This window comes from Cololabis saira, chromosome 17 (genome assembly GCF_033807715.1).
Source record: "Cololabis saira isolate AMF1-May2022 chromosome 17, fColSai1.1, whole genome shotgun sequence".
NCBI classification, from domain to species: Eukaryota; Metazoa; Chordata; class Actinopteri; order Beloniformes; family Belonidae; genus Cololabis; species Cololabis saira.
The window spans coordinates 41,439,334-41,459,238 of NC_084603.1; the positions used below are offsets into that span (position 1 = coordinate 41,439,334).

The 19,905-nt window shown below is 41.6% G+C and overlaps 1 protein-coding gene across 1 annotated transcript in view; it reads left to right on the top strand.

Annotated features, from left to right (window-relative positions):
- Positions 1 to 19,905, top strand: part of pitx3 (paired-like homeodomain 3) — a 42,389-nt gene that overhangs the window by 15,854 nt on the left and 6,630 nt on the right. Inside the window, exons 2-3 of the mRNA XM_061745277.1 lie at positions 373 to 488; positions 10,838 to 11,043. Coding sequence (XP_061601261.1) covers positions 380 to 488; positions 10,838 to 11,043 — 315 coding nt within the window. The 5' untranslated portion in view covers positions 373 to 379. The remainder of the gene's footprint in view (positions 1 to 372; positions 489 to 10,837; positions 11,044 to 19,905) is intronic.

Consider the following 19,905-nt stretch of genomic DNA (forward strand, 5'->3'; position numbering starts at 1 on the left):
CAAACATGACATAGATATGTAATGACAACCAAAAATCTTTTTGAGTGTGGGGCTGGATTCTGATTGGCTGAAGCTAGAATACGGTAGTTTCATATTTCTGTGATGGCAAAAGCAAATTTATCACCAATGGATAGACTTTACAAAAACATATAGTCCATTTTCCACTTATTTCCTTTATTTCCCAGTTTACATATGTGCATTTTAAGTTCATAGAATTTGATTCGATTTAGGTTGAAGAGACCCCTTACTGGATTTGATGCATCCTTAAAAAGGGTGGAAATGAATATGTAAATGTTTCCAAACTGCTGCGCTTGTGTTTAGGACTGTGATCCTGGTGTGACCGTGTGTGTGCGCGTGTCTGTCTGTCTGCAGAGCGGTCATGGACTTCAACCTGCTGACGGACGGAGAGGCCCGCAGTCCGGCCCTGTCGCTGTCCGACTCAGGGACGCCGCAGCACGACCCGGGATGCAAAGGCCACGACAACAGCGGTCAGTGCACTCGGAGCCACATTCAATTTCAATTCAATTTTATTTGTATAGCGTCTAATACAACAAAAGTTGTCTCCAGACGCTTTCCAGAGACCCAGAACATGAACATAAACCCCCGAGCAATTATTACATAAACAATGGCAGGTAAAAACTCCCCTAGTGGGAGAAAAGCATTAAGCCAAACAGTGGCAAGAAAAACTCCCCTTTAGGAGGAAGAAACCTGGACCAGGACCTGGATCATAAGGGGGGACCCTCCTGCCGAGGACGTCAGCAGCACACAGCAGGCAGGTGGAAGCAGCAGCGGGATGACCAGGGGTGGGGACCGCAGGCAGGTGGAAGCAGCAACGGGATGACCGGGGGTGGGGACCACAGGCAGGTGGAAGCAGCAGCGGGATGACCGGGGGTGGGGACCGCAGGCAGGTGGAAGCAGCAGCGGGATGACCGGGGGTGGGGACCCTAGGCAGGTGGAAGCAGCAACGGGATGACCGGGGGTGGGGACCGCAGGCAGGTGGAAGCAGCAACGGGATGACCGGGGGTGGGGACCCTAGGCAGGTGGAAGCAGCAACGGGATGACCGGGGGTGGGGACCCTAGGGAGGTGGAAGCAGCAACGGGATGACCGGGGGTGGGGACCGCAGGCCAGCACGCAGCTCCCGAATCTCCGGCCCAATCGGCAAGCCCCAGGTTAGGTGCAGGGTCGGGGAAAGGTTGAGAAGGGGCAGGGGCAGGAGACCTGGCCATCCCCGCAGGGCCCCCCCCCCCCCAGGGGCCCACGTGGCCGGGGGATCAGCTGCAGGAGGCTCCACTCAAACTTCTGTCACACTTTGAAACAACGCTCGTGCAGGGAGCTGCCTTCAACCTGCCGCCGGTGTTCTGTCGATCCATGCTACCCGTTCGATTGCCACGCCCATAATTTCTTGCATCCATTCAGTCCATGCTGCTGTTAACGGGGACGTCCTCAAAGGGAGCATTATTTGATAGGATGTTACTGGACTATCAAATTATGCTACCCCAGAAATATTGATTTCAAATGGATAAATTGGGCGGTATAAGTATGCTTGACATTCATCCTGCATCCTGAGGTTATTAGTAGTCTTACCTGAATATATATATATATATATATATATATATATATATATATATATATATATATATATATATATATATATATATATATATATATAAATATATATATATATATATATATATATATATATATATATATATATATATATATATATATATATATATATAAGGTAAAAAAAGAAGAAAAAAAGAAGTAACAGGAGCATTATTTGATAGGACGTTACTGGACTATCAAATTATGCTACCCCTGACATATTGATTTAAAATTGATAATATGGGATGTTGAGTATTTGATCCTTCAAAATACACTACCCACGACATGAATTGCATTACACTCTGTGAACATATGATAAAGAGAAAAAAAATAACAATTCTATGGCTTTATTTGATATTCATTCAGTCATTGGACTTTATTTAACCAGGCAGGTCATTAAGAACATTCTTACTTCTGCGTTAAATCGACGCAGAGCCTACGGCGTATGGTACGCGACGACGCGTATCGTACTGCGTAACCTACGCCGTAGTTTCTGCGTTGGTGCAACGCGGAACCATAAATCAGCCTAAACGGCCTCCGCAGCGCTCACACATCTGGATGACAAACACGCGATTTTAACCCACTATCAAACGTATTCTCTAAATGAAATGAAAGAGTAAAACTGTGGACCTTCCTGTCGTTTCTTCAACGCCTGAAAAAAATCTGAAATGAGGCCTAGAAGCACAAACGTTTGATGACATCTGCGTGATCACAAACCCCACCAACTGCCGCCTGATGGCTTTAGTGATGATTTACTGGAGATGACTAAAACCACACTGATGCAGGCCTTTGGAAAAAACATCCATTTATCTGTTTTTTATTTTATTTTTTTAAAAATGTAATTTCATCCCAAATTGTGTGACGTTCATTTGCTAGTCTACAGCTGGCTACTAAAATAATGTGTTAACCCTCCTGTTGTCCTAGGGTCACAATGACCCGCCACTGTGTTAAAAATCAACCCAAAATCCTTTAAATGATGTTTTTTTACTTGAAATGTAACTTCCCCAGCTAGGGCGAGTAAGAGGAAGAGATGTGAGTTCTGCCCTCAAAAGAAGGACTATACTGTGTCCTGCAGGTGTAATAAATATCTGCAAAGGCTGTGCACTTGCATACTGCCCTATACGTGCTAATTAGTTGAAAGGGATTTTTGTGTTGTACATTATCTTAAATTGTTCACTGGAGAAAAAAAAGAAACTGAGTCATTGGGATGAATAAAAATGCATTCAAAACTCCTTTTTGCACATTTTTTTCTTTACCTATAGAAATACAAATGAAGAGGGAAAACTTAAGCATTCACGCATTTTGTGATGAATGACACGTTGTTTCTTCAAGCAAGATGAAATTTGGTGTTAAAAAATTTAATTAAGGTGCTTATAATGGGGGTTTACTGAAGACTGGTCATTTTGACCCGGAGGACATGGGTTGTATTCAGAAAATGAGGACAATAGGAGGGTTAAACATTGTACTCCCTCTTTTATTCATGTTTTTTTGGTTAAAAAAAAAGAAGACAGAATGCAATTATTAATTTAAGGAAAATCAAAAAGAACACAACTAGGAGGCAAAACTGGAGCTGGAGCCTGAGGTTGAGTCCTGGGTGAACAAACCTCTATAAAAACTGCTCTGGAGTGGACAGTGTGTGTTAACACAAGGCCAAGAGGGTAAAACACCAACAATGGTCTCAGAGAAGCAATTATTTTGAAAAGAACATGGAAATAATGTCCAAACTAATTGGAGGTTGGTGTTCTTCGCTGAACAAGATGATTCACAAGCTGACAACATCGAGACGGTCGTCAACGAGGTCTCAGAATGTTTATCCGGAGGTAGGAACATCCACCGAGATGGTGCCAAGCGTTAGCTCCTACCCGGTTAGTCCTGAACACAGACCGCTGACCGGTGGCTCTTCAGGGAGGATCAGCTCTTTAAATGCAACGTCCTTTCATTTTGAGTTGGTTTTCTGTGTGTCAGGCTGCAGATCATCTGCCAGCAGGGTTTCCTGAGCTCTGCCTCCCTGTAACCCAGACGCCGCGCTGCTACAGTGTGTGTTTATGTGTGTGTAACCTAATCTAATTGCTGAACTGCGTGCTGATAGAAATCCAGTCCTAACAAACTGTCAAATGTTAGCTATTTTGGAGAGCCACGTGGTATAAAAATGCTTTCATGTGTCTCAAAAATATGATAGACCTCTTTACTCCTGCCTTAATGCTCTGTTTAAACAGGCTTCCTGAGGGAAATCTGCTTTTATATTCACTTCAAATCCATTTTGAAATAATGGGAGTCTGGCTTAGTTATAATAATTAAAATCTTTTGATATATGCCCTGGTAGAATTTTAAACTAAATATAATTTACATGTTTTAAATATTTTTCTAGCTGTGTGTTTTATAAAAAAAATCTCAAATGCAGTAAACACCTTTTTATTTTGATAGCATATGAAAAAACAACCAAACAGAGTGGGATCTGGGTAAGTTCAGCTCCAGATTTTGAAAGCATTTTTCAGGGCAGGACATCAAACGTAAGGAAACCGTTCGCTGACTGAATTTTAGGACGCAAAAGATCACAAAAGTGCACAAGTATAAAGTCATTTGTACAGTTGGAGACTCCAGCAGAAACCTTCAGCAAATATTCAGATCCTGGAAACAGTATGATCATCAAAAAGATGCAAACCTAAAATAGCCAATTGTTCATATATAATGTTTTCTCCAGGATTTATCCTTTGAGCCACATTGAACAAAACACTCTTTTTGGCTTTTAGAAAATATCTTCAACATTACAATGAAATATTTCAGAGCCGAACATTTACATTTATCCTTCTTTTTAGAGGCTAAAAATAAGAGCTAAATCTGGACCACGTTATTGTGAGGAATAATAATGAGTGCCGTGGCTTAGCGCGCTGACGCCTGCGCCCCAGGCACGGTGCCACGACCCAAGCATCTGAGCGGGCTTTATTTTAATGACCTTTCCTTCTGGAAAGAAAAGAAAACAAAAAGCTGCCTTTCTTTACCTTGAAGAGCAAGTTTGGTAGAGGTTTTCACAGCTTTGTCACTGACGGTGCACAGACGCACCGGTCCGGGGGTTTGAAAGCTTTTTATTTTCACGACTTACTCTGATTTGAGCTGTTTATCCAGATGTTGGACAGTGATCTGGCTAAAAGCCAGAAGAATTTGGTTTTCCAGATTAAAGTGGTGTGAGGAGCTGACCTGGAGCAGCACCGTCATGTCGGCACATTATCAGTCCCATTGCTCCTATTGTCGGCCAGCGCGTCTCCCCAGAAAGAGCTGCCCTTTCCTCTCTATTGTGTTATAGACATTTGGCTTTAAGTGACAGCTTACCCAGTGTCAGTTTACGGCCAGATAACGGCCTCAGCCGGCCCTTATTGGTTTTGCTGGTGGCCCTGCGGAGCCTCTTTTTAAACCCCGCTGATCATTTGGAACTGCTCCCAGAGAGCTAAGCCCTGGCCAAACAGAGCCCGACCTGCCCCAGCCACAAAGGCCTGATCCCCGGGATTAGCCCGCCAACTAATTTCACTTCTTTCTGTGAGGTCTTCAGATTGGTGTCGGGTCTGGGAGGGAGGAGCCCCGGCACACACAACACGGATGCTCGGCCTGCAAACTTCAAACTAGAACATATTTAAATCTGTGATATTAACAATTAAAAATGAAGTTTGTTGCTTTACATGAATACATCTAGTTTTGAACTTAATCTGCATTTGTTCAAAAAACAATACAAACCAGTAATATTTCTGTAATTCCAGTAATCTTTTCATTTACACACAAACAACAAGCAATGATCTTGTTGTATTTACCTTTCATTTATCAATTTTGATCTATTGGGCAGATTGACCAACGTTTAGATGAAACATGCTTTATTTGCAGAGGTGTCAAGTAACGAAGTACAAATACTTTGTTACCTTACTTAAGTAGAAATTTTGGTTATCTATACTTCACTGGAGTCATTATTTTTCAGACGACTTTTTACTTTTACTCCTTACATTTTCACGCAATTATCTGTACTTTTTACTCCTTACATTTTAAAAACAGCCTCGTTACTCTATTTCATTTGGGCCTTTAATAAAAACTATCCAGTTAAATTGCTCCATCCGGATAGAGTGAATTTGGTTGTGGTTGTTTCAGATGTTCTTGTCCAGTTTTGTTCTTACATCCGTTCCCTCAGATTCCTGCAACTAAACTTGGATGTACATTCCAATAAAGGTTAGGATAAATGATAACATGAACATGAAGTTTGACTTTTTGCACCATTACAATACTTATAGGCAACTAGTCATCATATCTGCTGCTCTCTGAAACACATGTTAATGCTCAATAGTACACATATATGCTTCTTTAATATATTTGCATTATACTAAGATGCATTCATTTTCAATGGCTTTTGTCCTTAATGGCTTTTTCCCCCTTACATTACTTGTACTTTTATACTTTAAGTAGTTTTGAAACCAGTACTTTTATACTTTTACTTGAGTAAAAAACTTGAGTTGATACTTCAACTTCTACAGGAGTATTTTTAAACTCTACTGTAGTATCTATACTTCTACCTGAGTAATGAATGTGAATACTGAAGACACCTCTGTTTATTTGTTTAAGTAACAACCACCGTAAAAAATATTTTGCTTGATCTACTTTTAAAAATTAAGGCAACTTTTTCGTATGAGATTTTTATGTAGATCAAGAAAGACTAGTCTTTGTATAAACTACGTAATTTTTAGTATGTACAAAATTAATTTGCAAGTAAAGTCTACTTAATTTTGATAAATAAAGTAAACTTAACACAATTAAGTTGACTGTACTTGCAAAATGTATTATTTACATACAAAAAATGAAGTAGTTTATACAAAGACTAGTCTTTCTTGAGCTATATAATAATCTCATGCAAAAAGTTGCCTTCATTTTTTTAAGTAGATCAAGCACAATATTTGTAAGAGTGCGGGGGTAAAATAGGATAATTCCCTGCTGCTGAGTGTCTGAGCGCGACGCGCTGCTTGCTGTCACGGTGGGAACGCCACAGTCAGCCTCGGCGTTTTCCAGCCTACATTCAGGTGAAAATGGACTGTTAGATGAACCAGAATGATTGATGAAGACGGTTTGTACTAAGTGAACCACTCCACCTTCAACAACTATAACATTTAATACGTTAGAAACAGATGAAAACAACTGCAACAAGAAGTTTACATGCAGTTTAGAAAAAGGCACAAACTTTTTCCTCCAAATTTGACAGGAACATTGAGGAAACATTTTTAGCCTTTTTTAGTGATTTTTTTTTTAGTGACTTTGTTCAAAGTTAAACGTTTGAATGCAGTTTGCTTCTACAGGACTCAGGACTGTCTCAGAAAATTAGAATATTGTGATTTTCTGTAATGCAATTACAAAAACAAAAATGTCATACATTCTGGATTCATTACAAATCAACTGAAATATTGCAAGCCTTTTATTATTTTAATATTGCTGATCATGGCTTACAGTTTAAGAAAACTCAAATATCCTATCTAAAAAAATTGTAATATTCTGTGAATCTTAATCTTAAACTGTAAGCCATAATCAGCAATATTAAAATAATAAAAGGCTTGAAATATTTCAGTTGATTTGTAATGAATCCAGAATGTATGACATTTTGTTTTTTTAATTGCATTACAGAAAATAAAGAACTTTATCACCATATTCTAATTTTCTGAGACAGTCCTGTATGTCATAGAATCTCTGTTGTCTCAAACGAGTATTGGTTTTCCCTCTGGAAGCTTCCATCACATCTTACTGCAGGGCCCGGGCCATTGGAGCCCACTCCTCTCACCCTCTCTGCAGATTTTAAGCTCCTACCGTCTAAGAGCCGATGGATCTGACTCCACTTCGTGGCCCTCCCTGCTCTTAAAGCGACACTACGTAACTTTTCCACCTTAATCTAACATTTCATCATCATCATTGTGATGGAACATCAACTTCCAACAGGTTAATTTCTCCTCTGTCATGGTCTGAGGGGTCTGTATCTCCTTCACTGGCACTATGTAACTCTGAGGTGCATGGTAGGAACCCTTCCACACTACTGGTAAAGCACTACCGCTTTTGTCCAAAGGAGCCGCCAAACTCAACAAAAGCTGAAAGTTACGTTGTGCTGCTTTAAAAGGATTGTTGTGAGAACTTCATGAAAGTGTCTCCAGATGTTGCTTCAGTCTGTCGTCATGATGGCGATGTGATGAACAGCCCTCTGCTACATGCTGATGGGTTAGTGGTGCTCCCACAGACATTCGCCACAGATTAAGACGTGTTCTGAGGCCTGGAAACTGTAATCTGGCTTTTTATGATGCTTTTGGAGCAGTGACTTCCTATATAATAATGATAATCTTTATTTGTCAGTATACGTCTTAGAAAACACACTGAAATTAGTCCTCACTAGTTAGACTAGGCTGCCATTTTTCCGCTGCTGGGGAGCTATTAGGTTTGGGTGTTTGACCCGGGTTTCCATCCCAGGGTTGTACAGTATCTGGTCCTGCAGACTCAACCCAGCTCTGCTCCCACTAGACTACTAGACCCACAACAGTCCGGAGGAACAAACTGCTATTGATGATCATTGACTACCTTTACATGCATCAATAACCCTTTTAAAACCTGAATATTGGCAATAACCTGAATTTGCACGACCATGTAAACACCAATAACCCCTTTGAATAACCCGAATTTGCTCATATTCGGGTTTTTAAAAACCCCAATATGAGCCCTGGGTTACTCCTTTTAAAACCTGAATATTGGGTCATGTAAACACCAAACGGAATATCCCCATCAAACGGAACAGGAATTTGTTTTCTGCACATGCTCTGTTCACAAGGAATCCTGGTCTTTTGAGTCCAGGAAGTTCTTCTAAACACGGAGAAACCAAGACCAGGAGGAGACTAATCACTTCATAAATGTAATGAAGGATATGAACATTTCTGCATTTGTAGACGGTACAAAGTACCGGGATAGAAGATTTAAAAGAAGGTGAGAGAAAAGTTGTGCGAAGCAGCATTTGTTTTGAATTTGGATACAGGAAGAAGAAGCAGAAATGACGGTAATTGCGTCATGATGTTCTCCGTGCGTCTCTGGTTTGATCCAGATATCCTGAATGATTAATCACCATGTAAACGGAATATTCCCAATGTTTCAGTAAACGGAATAGTTACCGTTACTAGTTACTTCATTAAAAAGTAACTCAGTTAGTAACTCAGTTACTTAGACCCAAAAGTAATGAGTTACTATGAAAAGTAACTTTTTAGTTACTTTAAAAAAAACGCATACAGTATACATATACATATACATATATACATATATACATACATATACATACGCATACACTACCATGCTGAAATGAAGGCATTAATGGGAGCATTTAGAATAACCCGTCCCATTAGCCGTGTGCCACCGGGGCCTGGTGTCATGTGGATGAGCTGCCTGAAAGCGGGGGACTCCACTGTAGAATAGGTAGCATGTTTTCTACCACATACCGTGCTATTGTCTTGTCCAGTTGGACCTGCTCACAGACGTCCGTCGGTTAAACTCCAGCCGCTGTTGCTCACATGGAGCGGCTTGATTCACTTCGGATGTGTCCGGGATTTCTTTTAATGACAATATCTCCACGTTGCAAAACTCTCCTTACTCTCTTGGCTCGCCATGACCGCTCATGTTTTTAATTGCACACACACACACACCCACTACGTTTCCTCTGGTCTTAACATGTGGGGAAAAAAAGCTTCACTGTAGCTGCAGAAATAACGGAGTAACGCACTGTTTGGTAACGGTAATTGAGTTACTGAATTTAAAAAGTAATGTGTTAGAGTATTAGTTACCGCCAAAACTAAAGGCGTTACTGTAACGCGTCACTAAATACCGATAGTCCCAACACTGTTGAGGATGGATGGTTGAGCCTGACATCTTTGGGTGATGTTTTTCCCATGATGTTATACAATGAGGTCCTGGGGTTTGAACATGGGGCTTGAAATCCATCCAGAGGAGCTTCTAAAGTTGATTCAAATGTTGTTCATTTAGCTGACAAGAGGCATTTAGCGTCAAAAACATTATAATGGGGATTTTTACAGGCTGTTTAAGACCAGAATCATCTTAGTGTATGTAAACGTACAACTGCAAAGAAGGAAATAGATGGTACCCATGGTAACTATCAGGTTAATTACCAGGTCAATAGAGTCATTTACACCCTCGGGGGTACCTGCACCAATCCATTGATAATACATAAATCAATAAGTAATGGGTAAATACCCGGTAGTTATCCATGAAATGTATAGTAAATACAAGGTAACTACATGGTCATTGAAGTGTAATTAGCTGGTAACTACCTCAAATATAGGTTATAATTTCCTGGTAGTTTGCAGAAAAATACTTAGTAATTACCTGGTACTTACTTAGAAATAATTCATGTAATTTCAGAGTAATTACATGGTAAATTGACTGGTAGGTACCAATATTAACCTAGTAAATACCTGTCATTTCCCTCATAGTTCCCATCTAATGTCTTTGTAATTACCTAGTAATGTTTAGTTTAAACAACCAGGTATTTACCATGTAATTACATGGTAAATACACATAATACAAGAAAATACGTAATAAAACAAGAAAATACGTAATAATTACCTAGTATTTCTGGGTAAATTACCCGGTAGTTACCATGTAATTACCTTGTAAATACAAGGTACTACTAGGTAATTACAGTGTAATTACCATGGTATTACCTGGTCATTACTGTACTGTAAAAGAAAGGGTTACCGCGCGACCATTAAAAAAACAACTATTTTTGTATAATACTGAAAACTTGTAAAAAAGATGTGAAGATGTTAAGGAAATTAAATAATTTTTAATATGAATCATGGTTGCAACATATGACTTTTTTTGAGGCTAGTGCCAATTCATCTTGACAAAAAACTTTGAAATCTCTTAATTTAAATTTTTTATATGAATTGATGTGTACACAACATTCTTAATGTTTGAACTACTGCAATATATATTGTTTTTTTTATTATTTTAAAATTGACCTGTTGAAAATCCTTATTGGTCATTGACCCATATGTATGGACGGTGCATGTATGCATGTTCCTCCTAACTCCCCCCTGGTTTCCGGCCTCCTCCTCCTCCTGCTCCTGCTGCTGCTGCTGCTGCTGGGGCTCCACGTCCACGCGGGTCCTGCTCTCTCGCTACAGATCCCTCGGCTGATGCAAAGTGTTTTTTCTTCCTGTATATCTGCAGACACAGAGAAATCCCACCAGAACCAGCTGGACGAGTCCAGCGCCGAAGACGGCTCTCTGAAGAAGAAGCAGCGGCGGCAGAGGACTCACTTCACCAGCCAGCAGCTGCAGGAGCTGGAGGCCACGTTCCAGAGGAACCGCTACCCCGACATGAGCACCAGGGAGGAGATCGCTGTGTGGACCAACCTCACGGAGGCCCGGGTCCGGGTGGGTACCAGCCTCACCAATGCATCATCCCATCACTGCAGCATGCACAACACTGAATGACAGGGAAATATCTGATTACCGTATTTTCTGGACTATAAGCCGCTACTTTTTTCATAGGTTTTCAACGGTGCAGCTTATACAAAGGTTTCTATTCTGTGGATTTTTCTTCCACCACTCGGGGCGCTCTAACCGGAATTAGAATCAAAACTAAGACAAAATAAATGCAAGTTATTACATAAACAATGGCAGAAAAACCTTAAGCCAAACAGTGGCAAGGAAAAACTCCCCTTTAGGAGGGAAGAAACCTTGAGCAGGACCAGGCTCATCAGGGGGGGCCCTCCTGCCGAGGGCCAGACTGGTGGGTCTAGGGTGACCAGATCTCAACAAACTAAATGTGGGACAAAGAGTATGTTTGTGTGGGACAATGTGGGACACCCGGACACATTACCAATACTGAGAGGTAGTCTAAAATTTTGACATAATGTAACTTAAAAAATGAACATTTCTATTACGTCCCTTAGCTCATACAGCCAAAAAAGACAGGTACAGTATTTAGTTTAAGGAACTTTAATGGATCACTTCATAAACCATCCATAAACACTTTTCACTCAGTAGTGGCTATAACCCAACTACTGCATTCCATTAACAAAATAAAATAAAAAATTAAGTAAAACCAGATTAATAGAAATCAAAACCAACCAGGAGGGAACATAATAAATTTAATTTCACGTCTTTAAAACCATCCTCCTAAGCCAATTGCATATCACTTGAAATTAGGCACAATGAAACATATCTGATAAAATCAAATCGTATTAATAAATCAAAACCAGCCAGGAGGGAACAACAAATAAAATTCAAGTAAATTTAATTTAATTTAGTAAAATTTCCCAGTCTTTCTTATAGCTGCATCACCTCTTTTTTGTTGTCGTTTCCATCATTTTTAGCCTGTTTCTCCTTCAGTCGAGTCAAGACTGTTTTCAGCACCGCCACCGTTGCGCGTGTGCGCGTGTACGCGGCGCGCAGCTGCAGCAGCAACGCACGTCACGTACACACTTGACCACACTTGACCACACATGTGCGCAGTTTTATTGACAGCATCATCATCAAATAAACAGCCCCGTAATGACAGCCGTCTCTGTTTTCTTCGCATCCATTGGACGAAAGCCAGAGGTAAAAAAAAAAATACAGATGTCAATCAAATTGCGGGACATCGTCTCAATATGCGGGACGCAGAAAAGGTGATGAAAATGCGGTGCAGTCCCGCACAAAGCGGGACATCTGGTCACCCTAGGTGGGTCAGGGACGGCAACAGCACAGCAGGCAGGTGGAAGCAGCAACGGGATGACCAGGGGTGGGGACCGCAGGCCAGCACGCAGCTCCCGAAGCTCCGGCCCAATCAGCAAGTCCCAGGTTGGGGTGCAGGGTCAGGGAAAGACTTGTACTCCGTAATGCAAGCTACAAGCCACCCACGACCACCTGCAGGTTCCGGTGTCCGGCAAAGGATGCTGCAACATGGACAAAAGAGAGAAAAGGGAGGAGAAGGGGGGGCCAGCACAAGAAACTACAGGAGCGACTCTGACACACTAAAGTTTACACTACCTAGAGATTTACCAACACCAGCTAGAAGTTTACTAAACACTAACTATAGGCTTTACTAAACAGAAATGTTTTAAGTTTAGTTTTAAAGGTGGAGGTGGTGTCAGCCTCCTTAACCCAGATTGGAAGTTGGTTCCATAGTAGTGGTGCCTGATAGCAGAACGTACATGTAGTAAATATCTAATCTAACAACATAAATATCTGCGGCTTGCATATATATATATATATATATATATATATATATATATATATATATATATATATATATATATATGTATGTATAATACATAAAACTGTTTAATTTAAATACATTCATATATTTTGTTAAAGGGTAGGGTCAAAGGGAAAAATATTGATTTAATCCAGAATGCATTTTTTTCTAGTGTTGTTTACAGAAACAAAATCTGTAAAAATGATTCTCACAAATATATCAAAATTAAAAATGTGAATATTCAATGTAGGTGAGTAAGCATGCATGTCTGCTTATGACCAACCAAAACGTTTATATGTTTGTATATCTTTTATTGATTCCTCTAGATTACTGTTAATTCCTAAGATTCCCAGTGAAAACGTTCAAACTTCCAAAGGTCCCCAGCGTACTGTACCTGCCTTGCAAAGTTTCTGGGAACTTGGCACAAGCAGCCCCTGGGCGTTTGCAGCCTTTGTTTATGCTGCATTACTTGTTCACATGCACTCCAGTACACGTGACTTAATGAATAACACAGCCTTTCATTTCCTTCTCAGATGATTTTAACTCGGGCTGTAATCTCATTAAGTAATTAAGGAATAAATACATGTGCATGCCAGTCAAACATCTTTCGTAATGACTTTGTAGCCGTGCAGGCTGCAGTCAGTCAAGTCAAGTTTTCTCTTCATTCTCAAATTGTTATATGAAATAAATGAAAACCTGCAGTTGTCATGAATGCTCTGGTTAAGATGGTTCATTCCCACCTCTAAAGTCTGAGTTCGGTCTTTAAATTTAAATGTCAGAGGTGCAGGAGAATGTTGCCCCGCCCAGACGTTTGGTCGGGGCAGCTATATGCAGCAGGACACCCACGGTGATGGACGACAATACAATCGTTGGCCTGCCTGACAAGTAATGGATCAAATGAATATTGGCTGGATGAAAGGTCACATAGTGCGCGCTCTTGGTTGTTATTTTGAACGGACAACAGCCTGCACGCTGCTTTGCCTCTAATGTCCGTCAGTGGGACTTCTAAAGGCGTGCATGCAGACAGATTCCCACATGCCCCACATATGTCACCTGCCACTTTACTCACATGATTTGTCACGGAGCGGCTTTTAATCATCAAAGTTGGATTCTGGGAGAAGATATCAATAACACGTAGTCCAATCTCTGGGGACAGAGGGTTGACTGCAAAAGCGTCGATTTCATTATCAATATTATAAAATGGGTCTGCATTGACGTCACTTCCCCACTGGACCAGCCCCCTTACTCACACTGAGTGGCAAAACATCAGCAAACAATTGCTGCAACTAGTGGAGAAGACGGGATAACAGACGATTATCAGCTTAAATTAAAGGCAGTTGGACTTGACAGTGAACCGTACAGTTACCCCAAGAACCAGTGGTCCATGGACATTAATATTTGGTACAGTTACCAAGAACCAGTGGTCCATGGACATTCATATTTGGTACAGTTACCAAGAACCAGTGGTCCATGGACATTAATATTTGGTACAGTTACCCCAAGAACCAGTGGTCCATGGACATTAATATTTGGTACAGTTACCAAGAACCAGTGGTCCATGGACATTAATATTTGGTACAGTTACCAAGAACCAGTGGTCCATGGACATTAATATTTGGTACAGTTACCAAGAACCAGTGGTCCATGGACATTAATATTTGGTACAGTTACCAAGAACCAGTGGTCCATGGACATTAATATTTGGTACAGTTACCAAGAACCAGTGGTCCATGGACATTAATATATGGTACAGTTACCAAGAACCAGTGGTCCATGGACATTAATATTTGGTACAGGTCCCCCTAGAACCAGTGGTCCATGGACATTAATATTTGGTACAGTTACCCCAAGAACCAGTGGTCCATGGACATTAATATTTGGCCACAAATCCAGTTTCCTGATATTTATGTGGACTTAATTTCTACGCCGGGGAAATACACGAAGCAAAGCTTGAAGGCATACGCTCTTACGCTCTTACGCTCTTACACTCATACAGTCTTGACGCTTGGTCCGACTTCAAGACAGGTTTGTTGTAGAAATTAAAGTGATGAGGACACCGAACTTTATGATTTGACCGTTTAACGTTAGCTACCCAAAAATCCAACATTACCTGATACAAAATGGGAACCGCAAATCGACGTTTCGGTGCCTGGAATCCAGTTGTTTCTGTGAATTGCAGCGACCCATTTGTCTCTCTTAAGCTTATTTTTCATCAGTCTGTAAAACGATAACTCCGATTTCTTGCTAAATCTATGAGTACAGTCGATCGCACAACAGCTCTTTCCCATTTTAGATGTTTTCCAGTTGCTCAAACTGAAAGTTTACGCTGCCACTCAGTCTTTCTGCCACTCAGTCTTTTTGCCACTAAGTCTTTCTGCCAGTCAGTGGGCGTAACCCGCCGTGAAGTTGCATCTGTGACGTCATTGCATTCCCTCTATAAGCAGAGGGTTCCAATGGTGTTCAGTTGTAACTCTACTAAATGTTTATTGGTTGCAACCAAGCGGAAGAATCCCAGGTGTGTTTACCTTCTATAACTTTTGAGGTGAGAAGCATAACAGCACAAATACAAGTTATCACCCCCTATGTCAATCCTGCATTGTTTTGTCTTATAAAACAATAAAATGGTTGGATTTTCGTGAATATTATAAATCCAACCTCAGACGAGCGACAACATACGTACACTCTTTTTTGATTGTCATTATTTATGAAGTAGGATTGAAGAAAAAAAATAATCACATATCCAGAAATAACCCCTGTATGAATTTACCGATGTCCAACATCGGAAGAAGAAGATGGGATCCATTTTCTGTCCAACACTTTAGTTTATTGAGGTTTTTGCTCATGGGCAGCTCTGTAAAGGTCACACCGCAACATTTCAGGCAGGTTGAAGTCTGGACACTGAATACGTTATTCCAAAATGTTCTGAAGTAGACGGACTGCCGTACTTCCGATCGCTGGCGTCGCATTCGTCTTCAGGAGTTCACGGTAGGCTGGATGACTGTAAGCCGCCCATATCATCCTGCCTCTGCCACCGTGCTTGACACTGGGTAGGTGGGGTTTCTGTTGAAATCCTGTTTTTTTTCATGAAACATGATACGTGGTTTTAGAGCCAAACATTCAATTCAATTCAATTTTATTTATATAGTGTCTAATACAACAAAAGTTGTCTCCAGACGCTTTCCAGAGACCCAGAACGCCCGAGCAATTATTACATAAACAATGGCAGGTAAAAACTCGTGGGAGAAAAGTCTTAAGCCAAACAGTGGCAAGAAAAACTCCCCTTTAAGAGGGAAGAAACCTGGACCAGGACCTGGATCATAAGGGGGGGAGAGACCTGGACCAGGACCTGGATCATAAGGGGGCACCATCCTGCCGAGGGCCAGACTGGGGGCGTCGGGGACGTCAGCAGCACAGCAGGCAGGTGGAAGCAGCAACGGGATGACCGGGAGTGGGGACCGCAGGCAGGTGGAAGCAGCAGCGGGATGACCGGAGGGGGCGCAGGCAGGTGGAAGCAGCAACAGGATGACCGACTGCAGGCCAGCACGCAGCTCCCGAAGCTCTGGCCTGCAAACATGCACAAAAGAGAAAAAAGGGGGCCAGCACAAGAAACTACAGGAGCGATGGACAAAAATGATGGCTATGAGATAGTTATAATAAATAAAAATGGAAATGGAGAAGAGAGGAAGGGAAGAGGAGAGGAGAAGAAGGGTGAGAGGCACCGCCCAGTGGATCATGTCGGCGCCCCCCTGCAGCATAGGCCTATAGCAGCATATCTACCACAAAGATATGTTTGAGACTAACTATTATAGTTTTGTTCTATAGCTGCAACTAGGACCACTGACTCTAACACACTAGAGTTTACACTAAATAGAGATTTACCAACACCAGCTAGAGGTTTACTAAACACTAACTATAGGCTTTACTAAACAGAAAGGTTTTAAGTTTAGTTTTAAAGGTGGAGGAGGTGTCAGCCTCCTTAACCCAGATTGGAATTTGTTTCCATAGTAATGGTGCCTGATAGCAGAACGCCCGTCCTCCAAATCTACATTTGGATACTCTAGGAACTAGGAGTAAACCTGCACTCCGAGAACGGAGAGTTCTGCCAGGAACATAAGGCACTATCAGGTCTTGCAAATAATGCGGAGCTAAGCCGTTTTGGCTTTATATGCAAGTAATAACATTTTAAATTGGATTCTGAATTTTACAGCTTCCCTGTTCGTTCTAAACAGAAGCTGCTTTCTTCTGGTTTAGTCATCTTCTAATTGTGCCGTCATGGACGTCAACGTCTGACTTGCTGAGTTCTGCGTCCCAGCTGATGACTAACCCGTCAAGCGCTGATGGGACATCTGAAGCCGTAACGGGGAGCTGAGCATTGTTGTTGCTTTTTGGTTCAATAAATGATGGCATGTGAATAAAGTTCTAGCTAGTTTTGTGAGCCAGTGTTTGCCTGATACGATGAAGGGCCACTACAGTAAGCTAAATATTTTTATGATTTTACATGCACACAAAACTTTGAAAAAACACCTTAAAAGAGGAGGTACTGAGTTTAAATATAATTGTTTATTAGAGCAATGCTGTTTGAAGGAATGACAAACTAAACAGACATCGTACTCACGTACTCTCGTCCTGAATGAAACACTGAAGTGCATCAGTTTATGATCTGCTTCACTCCTAAACGCCACTTGTTGTTGTGACTGAAGTTTTCAAAGCAGCAGACGTGCCGCTGACACGATGGGATTCCTGCACCGTTTGACTTTACAGCGTGACATTTATTTGGGCCATCTTGGGAACCGGGAGGGAAACATTAAAGAGCAGCTCCTGGTCGTGACTCGTGAGGACTTTCACAAACGGCAGTCGCTGCAGACGAGCAGCAGAAGAGCCTTGACATTCAGGCTACGTACCGTCAGATGACTCCGTTTCCAAGACACGACAAAGATGGGATCCTCTAACAGGGGTTTCCCCTGCTGTCTCTAAGCGCCATGGAAAACTCAGAGTCATTCACTCTAAACTCATATCAAAGTCAACAGCATTTTGTTGCTATGATAACAGTGGATTGGGTTGTACACAACACGGAGGCCAAGGGGCCAGGAGGCCAGGAGGCCAGGAGGCCAGGAGGCCACGAGGCCAGGAGGGGGCTGAGTACCGACATAAGAACGGCCCGTCAAAGTTTCATGGGGATTAAAGGGGTGAAAGGTCTGATACCAAACTATTTTAATGTAAAACAAACACACGAGCGTTAACAGATGAGCGAGTCATTTTTGGCACGTCGTGGATTTATTGTCTTTCGCTCCAAATCAAAATGAGAGTAAAGTTTGTCCAGAACTTTCGTGACAGAAGAACTTGATGCAGTTTTTATTTCTAAAACCACCCAATTTAGATTTTTCCATAAAGCTTGAATCCAATTCATATCCTCTAAATATAGGATGGTAAAAAGACAAATGTGAAGAGTGCCCTTCCCTGACATTTCTTTCATCAGGATCTCACTATTCAAATAAGTGAATGATTAGTTTTAATAAGCTTCTCTAATAAAACTGTTTGATGATACACTTCAACTTACTTTCTAGGATCATTATGTCTTTGAAAAAACTCTGCATACACAATATTACTAAAATCATCTGAGAGGGGTTAAGACACCCTGTATGTGTTTTAGAATTAGACTTTATTGACTAAAGGGAATTTTTGATAGAAAAAGTCATTTGGAAATAACTCGTTCAGTTATTCTTTTTTTTTTCCTTGTTCTCCAAAATCAAATCAATTCAAACTCTGAGTGAGGCTGCGGGGAGCTGATGCATCTCAATATTCACCAACACAGACAAATTAAAACTTTCTCTTCACAGCAGATAGTAGTTTTGTGTGACTCCTGCGCCAGTCACCACAGCAGCAGCTTAACTTCCTTGGAGTCGTCGTGGTGTTTGGATACGTGAAGATGGAGTTTTTGCAAATCTCCTCTTTGGCCGGAGTTTTCAGAAATTATCGTTTTTTGTGACTTTGAGCTTCGTTTTCGTGTAAACGAACGGCCAAAACGCGTGAAAACACCACCGTTTTTGCTACCTGGAAACGGGGCCTAAGCATCAAGTTACTGCTTCCATAGGATTTAGGAAGAGAGGTTGCAGCCAGGTACTTCTAATAATCAGCCCCTAATGAACATGATCGCTAGCAGGTGTAGAGATCCCTATAAAAGTCAACATTTTGGCAGTAAACTGGTCAGGATTATTCGTGTGTGTTAACACGATGCCAAGAGGCAAAGATATAGGCAATGGTTTTGGAGAGCCAACTCTTGCTGAAGGTCCCTTTGCTCCTATTGTCGTAGGAGATATGGGACCAGAAGGAAGTCGTTTGACCTTGATGTCCAGCACAAAACACATGATCTCAGTGCCCACACCTCATACCTACTGTGAGGCCAGCGTTGCAGGCGTTGTTGTGCAGCCATTAGACCCGGGAACCTGGCAGCCGTCGAGGGGACCATGATCTCATCTGCATACCGGAGTATTCTAGAGACATATGTGAAGACGTGTCTAGCAAGCTGAAGCAAAAATGAATCGGAGGAAATTGGATATGACATGACACGCCTCTGCAGCATTGTGTGTACATGAGGGCCGGTCCCTCCGGGTGGCAAACCGGGGTGGCCATTTTAGGGTTAGAGTTAGGGGGATTTTAACCCGTGTGCTGTCTTTGGGTCAAGGGAGGGTGAAGGGAGAAAAGAAGGAATGAAGGAAGGGAGAAAAGATGGAAGGAAGGAAAGAAGGAAGTAAGGAAGAAAGGAGAAAAGAAGGAAAGAAGGAAGGAAGTAGAAAAGGGAGTAAGGAAGGGAGAAAAGAAGGGATAAAAGATGGAAGGAAGGGAGAAAGGAGAAAAGAAGGAAAGAAGGAAGGAAGTAGGAAAGGAGAAAATAAGGAAAGAAGGAAGGAAGTAGGAAAGGGAGTAAGGAAGGGAGAAAAGATGGAAGGGAGGAAAGAAGGAAGTAAGGAAGAAAGGAGAAAAGAAAGAAAGAAGGAAGTTAGTAGGAAAGGGAGTAAGGAAGGGAGAAAGGAGAAAGGAAGGAAAGAAGGAAGGAA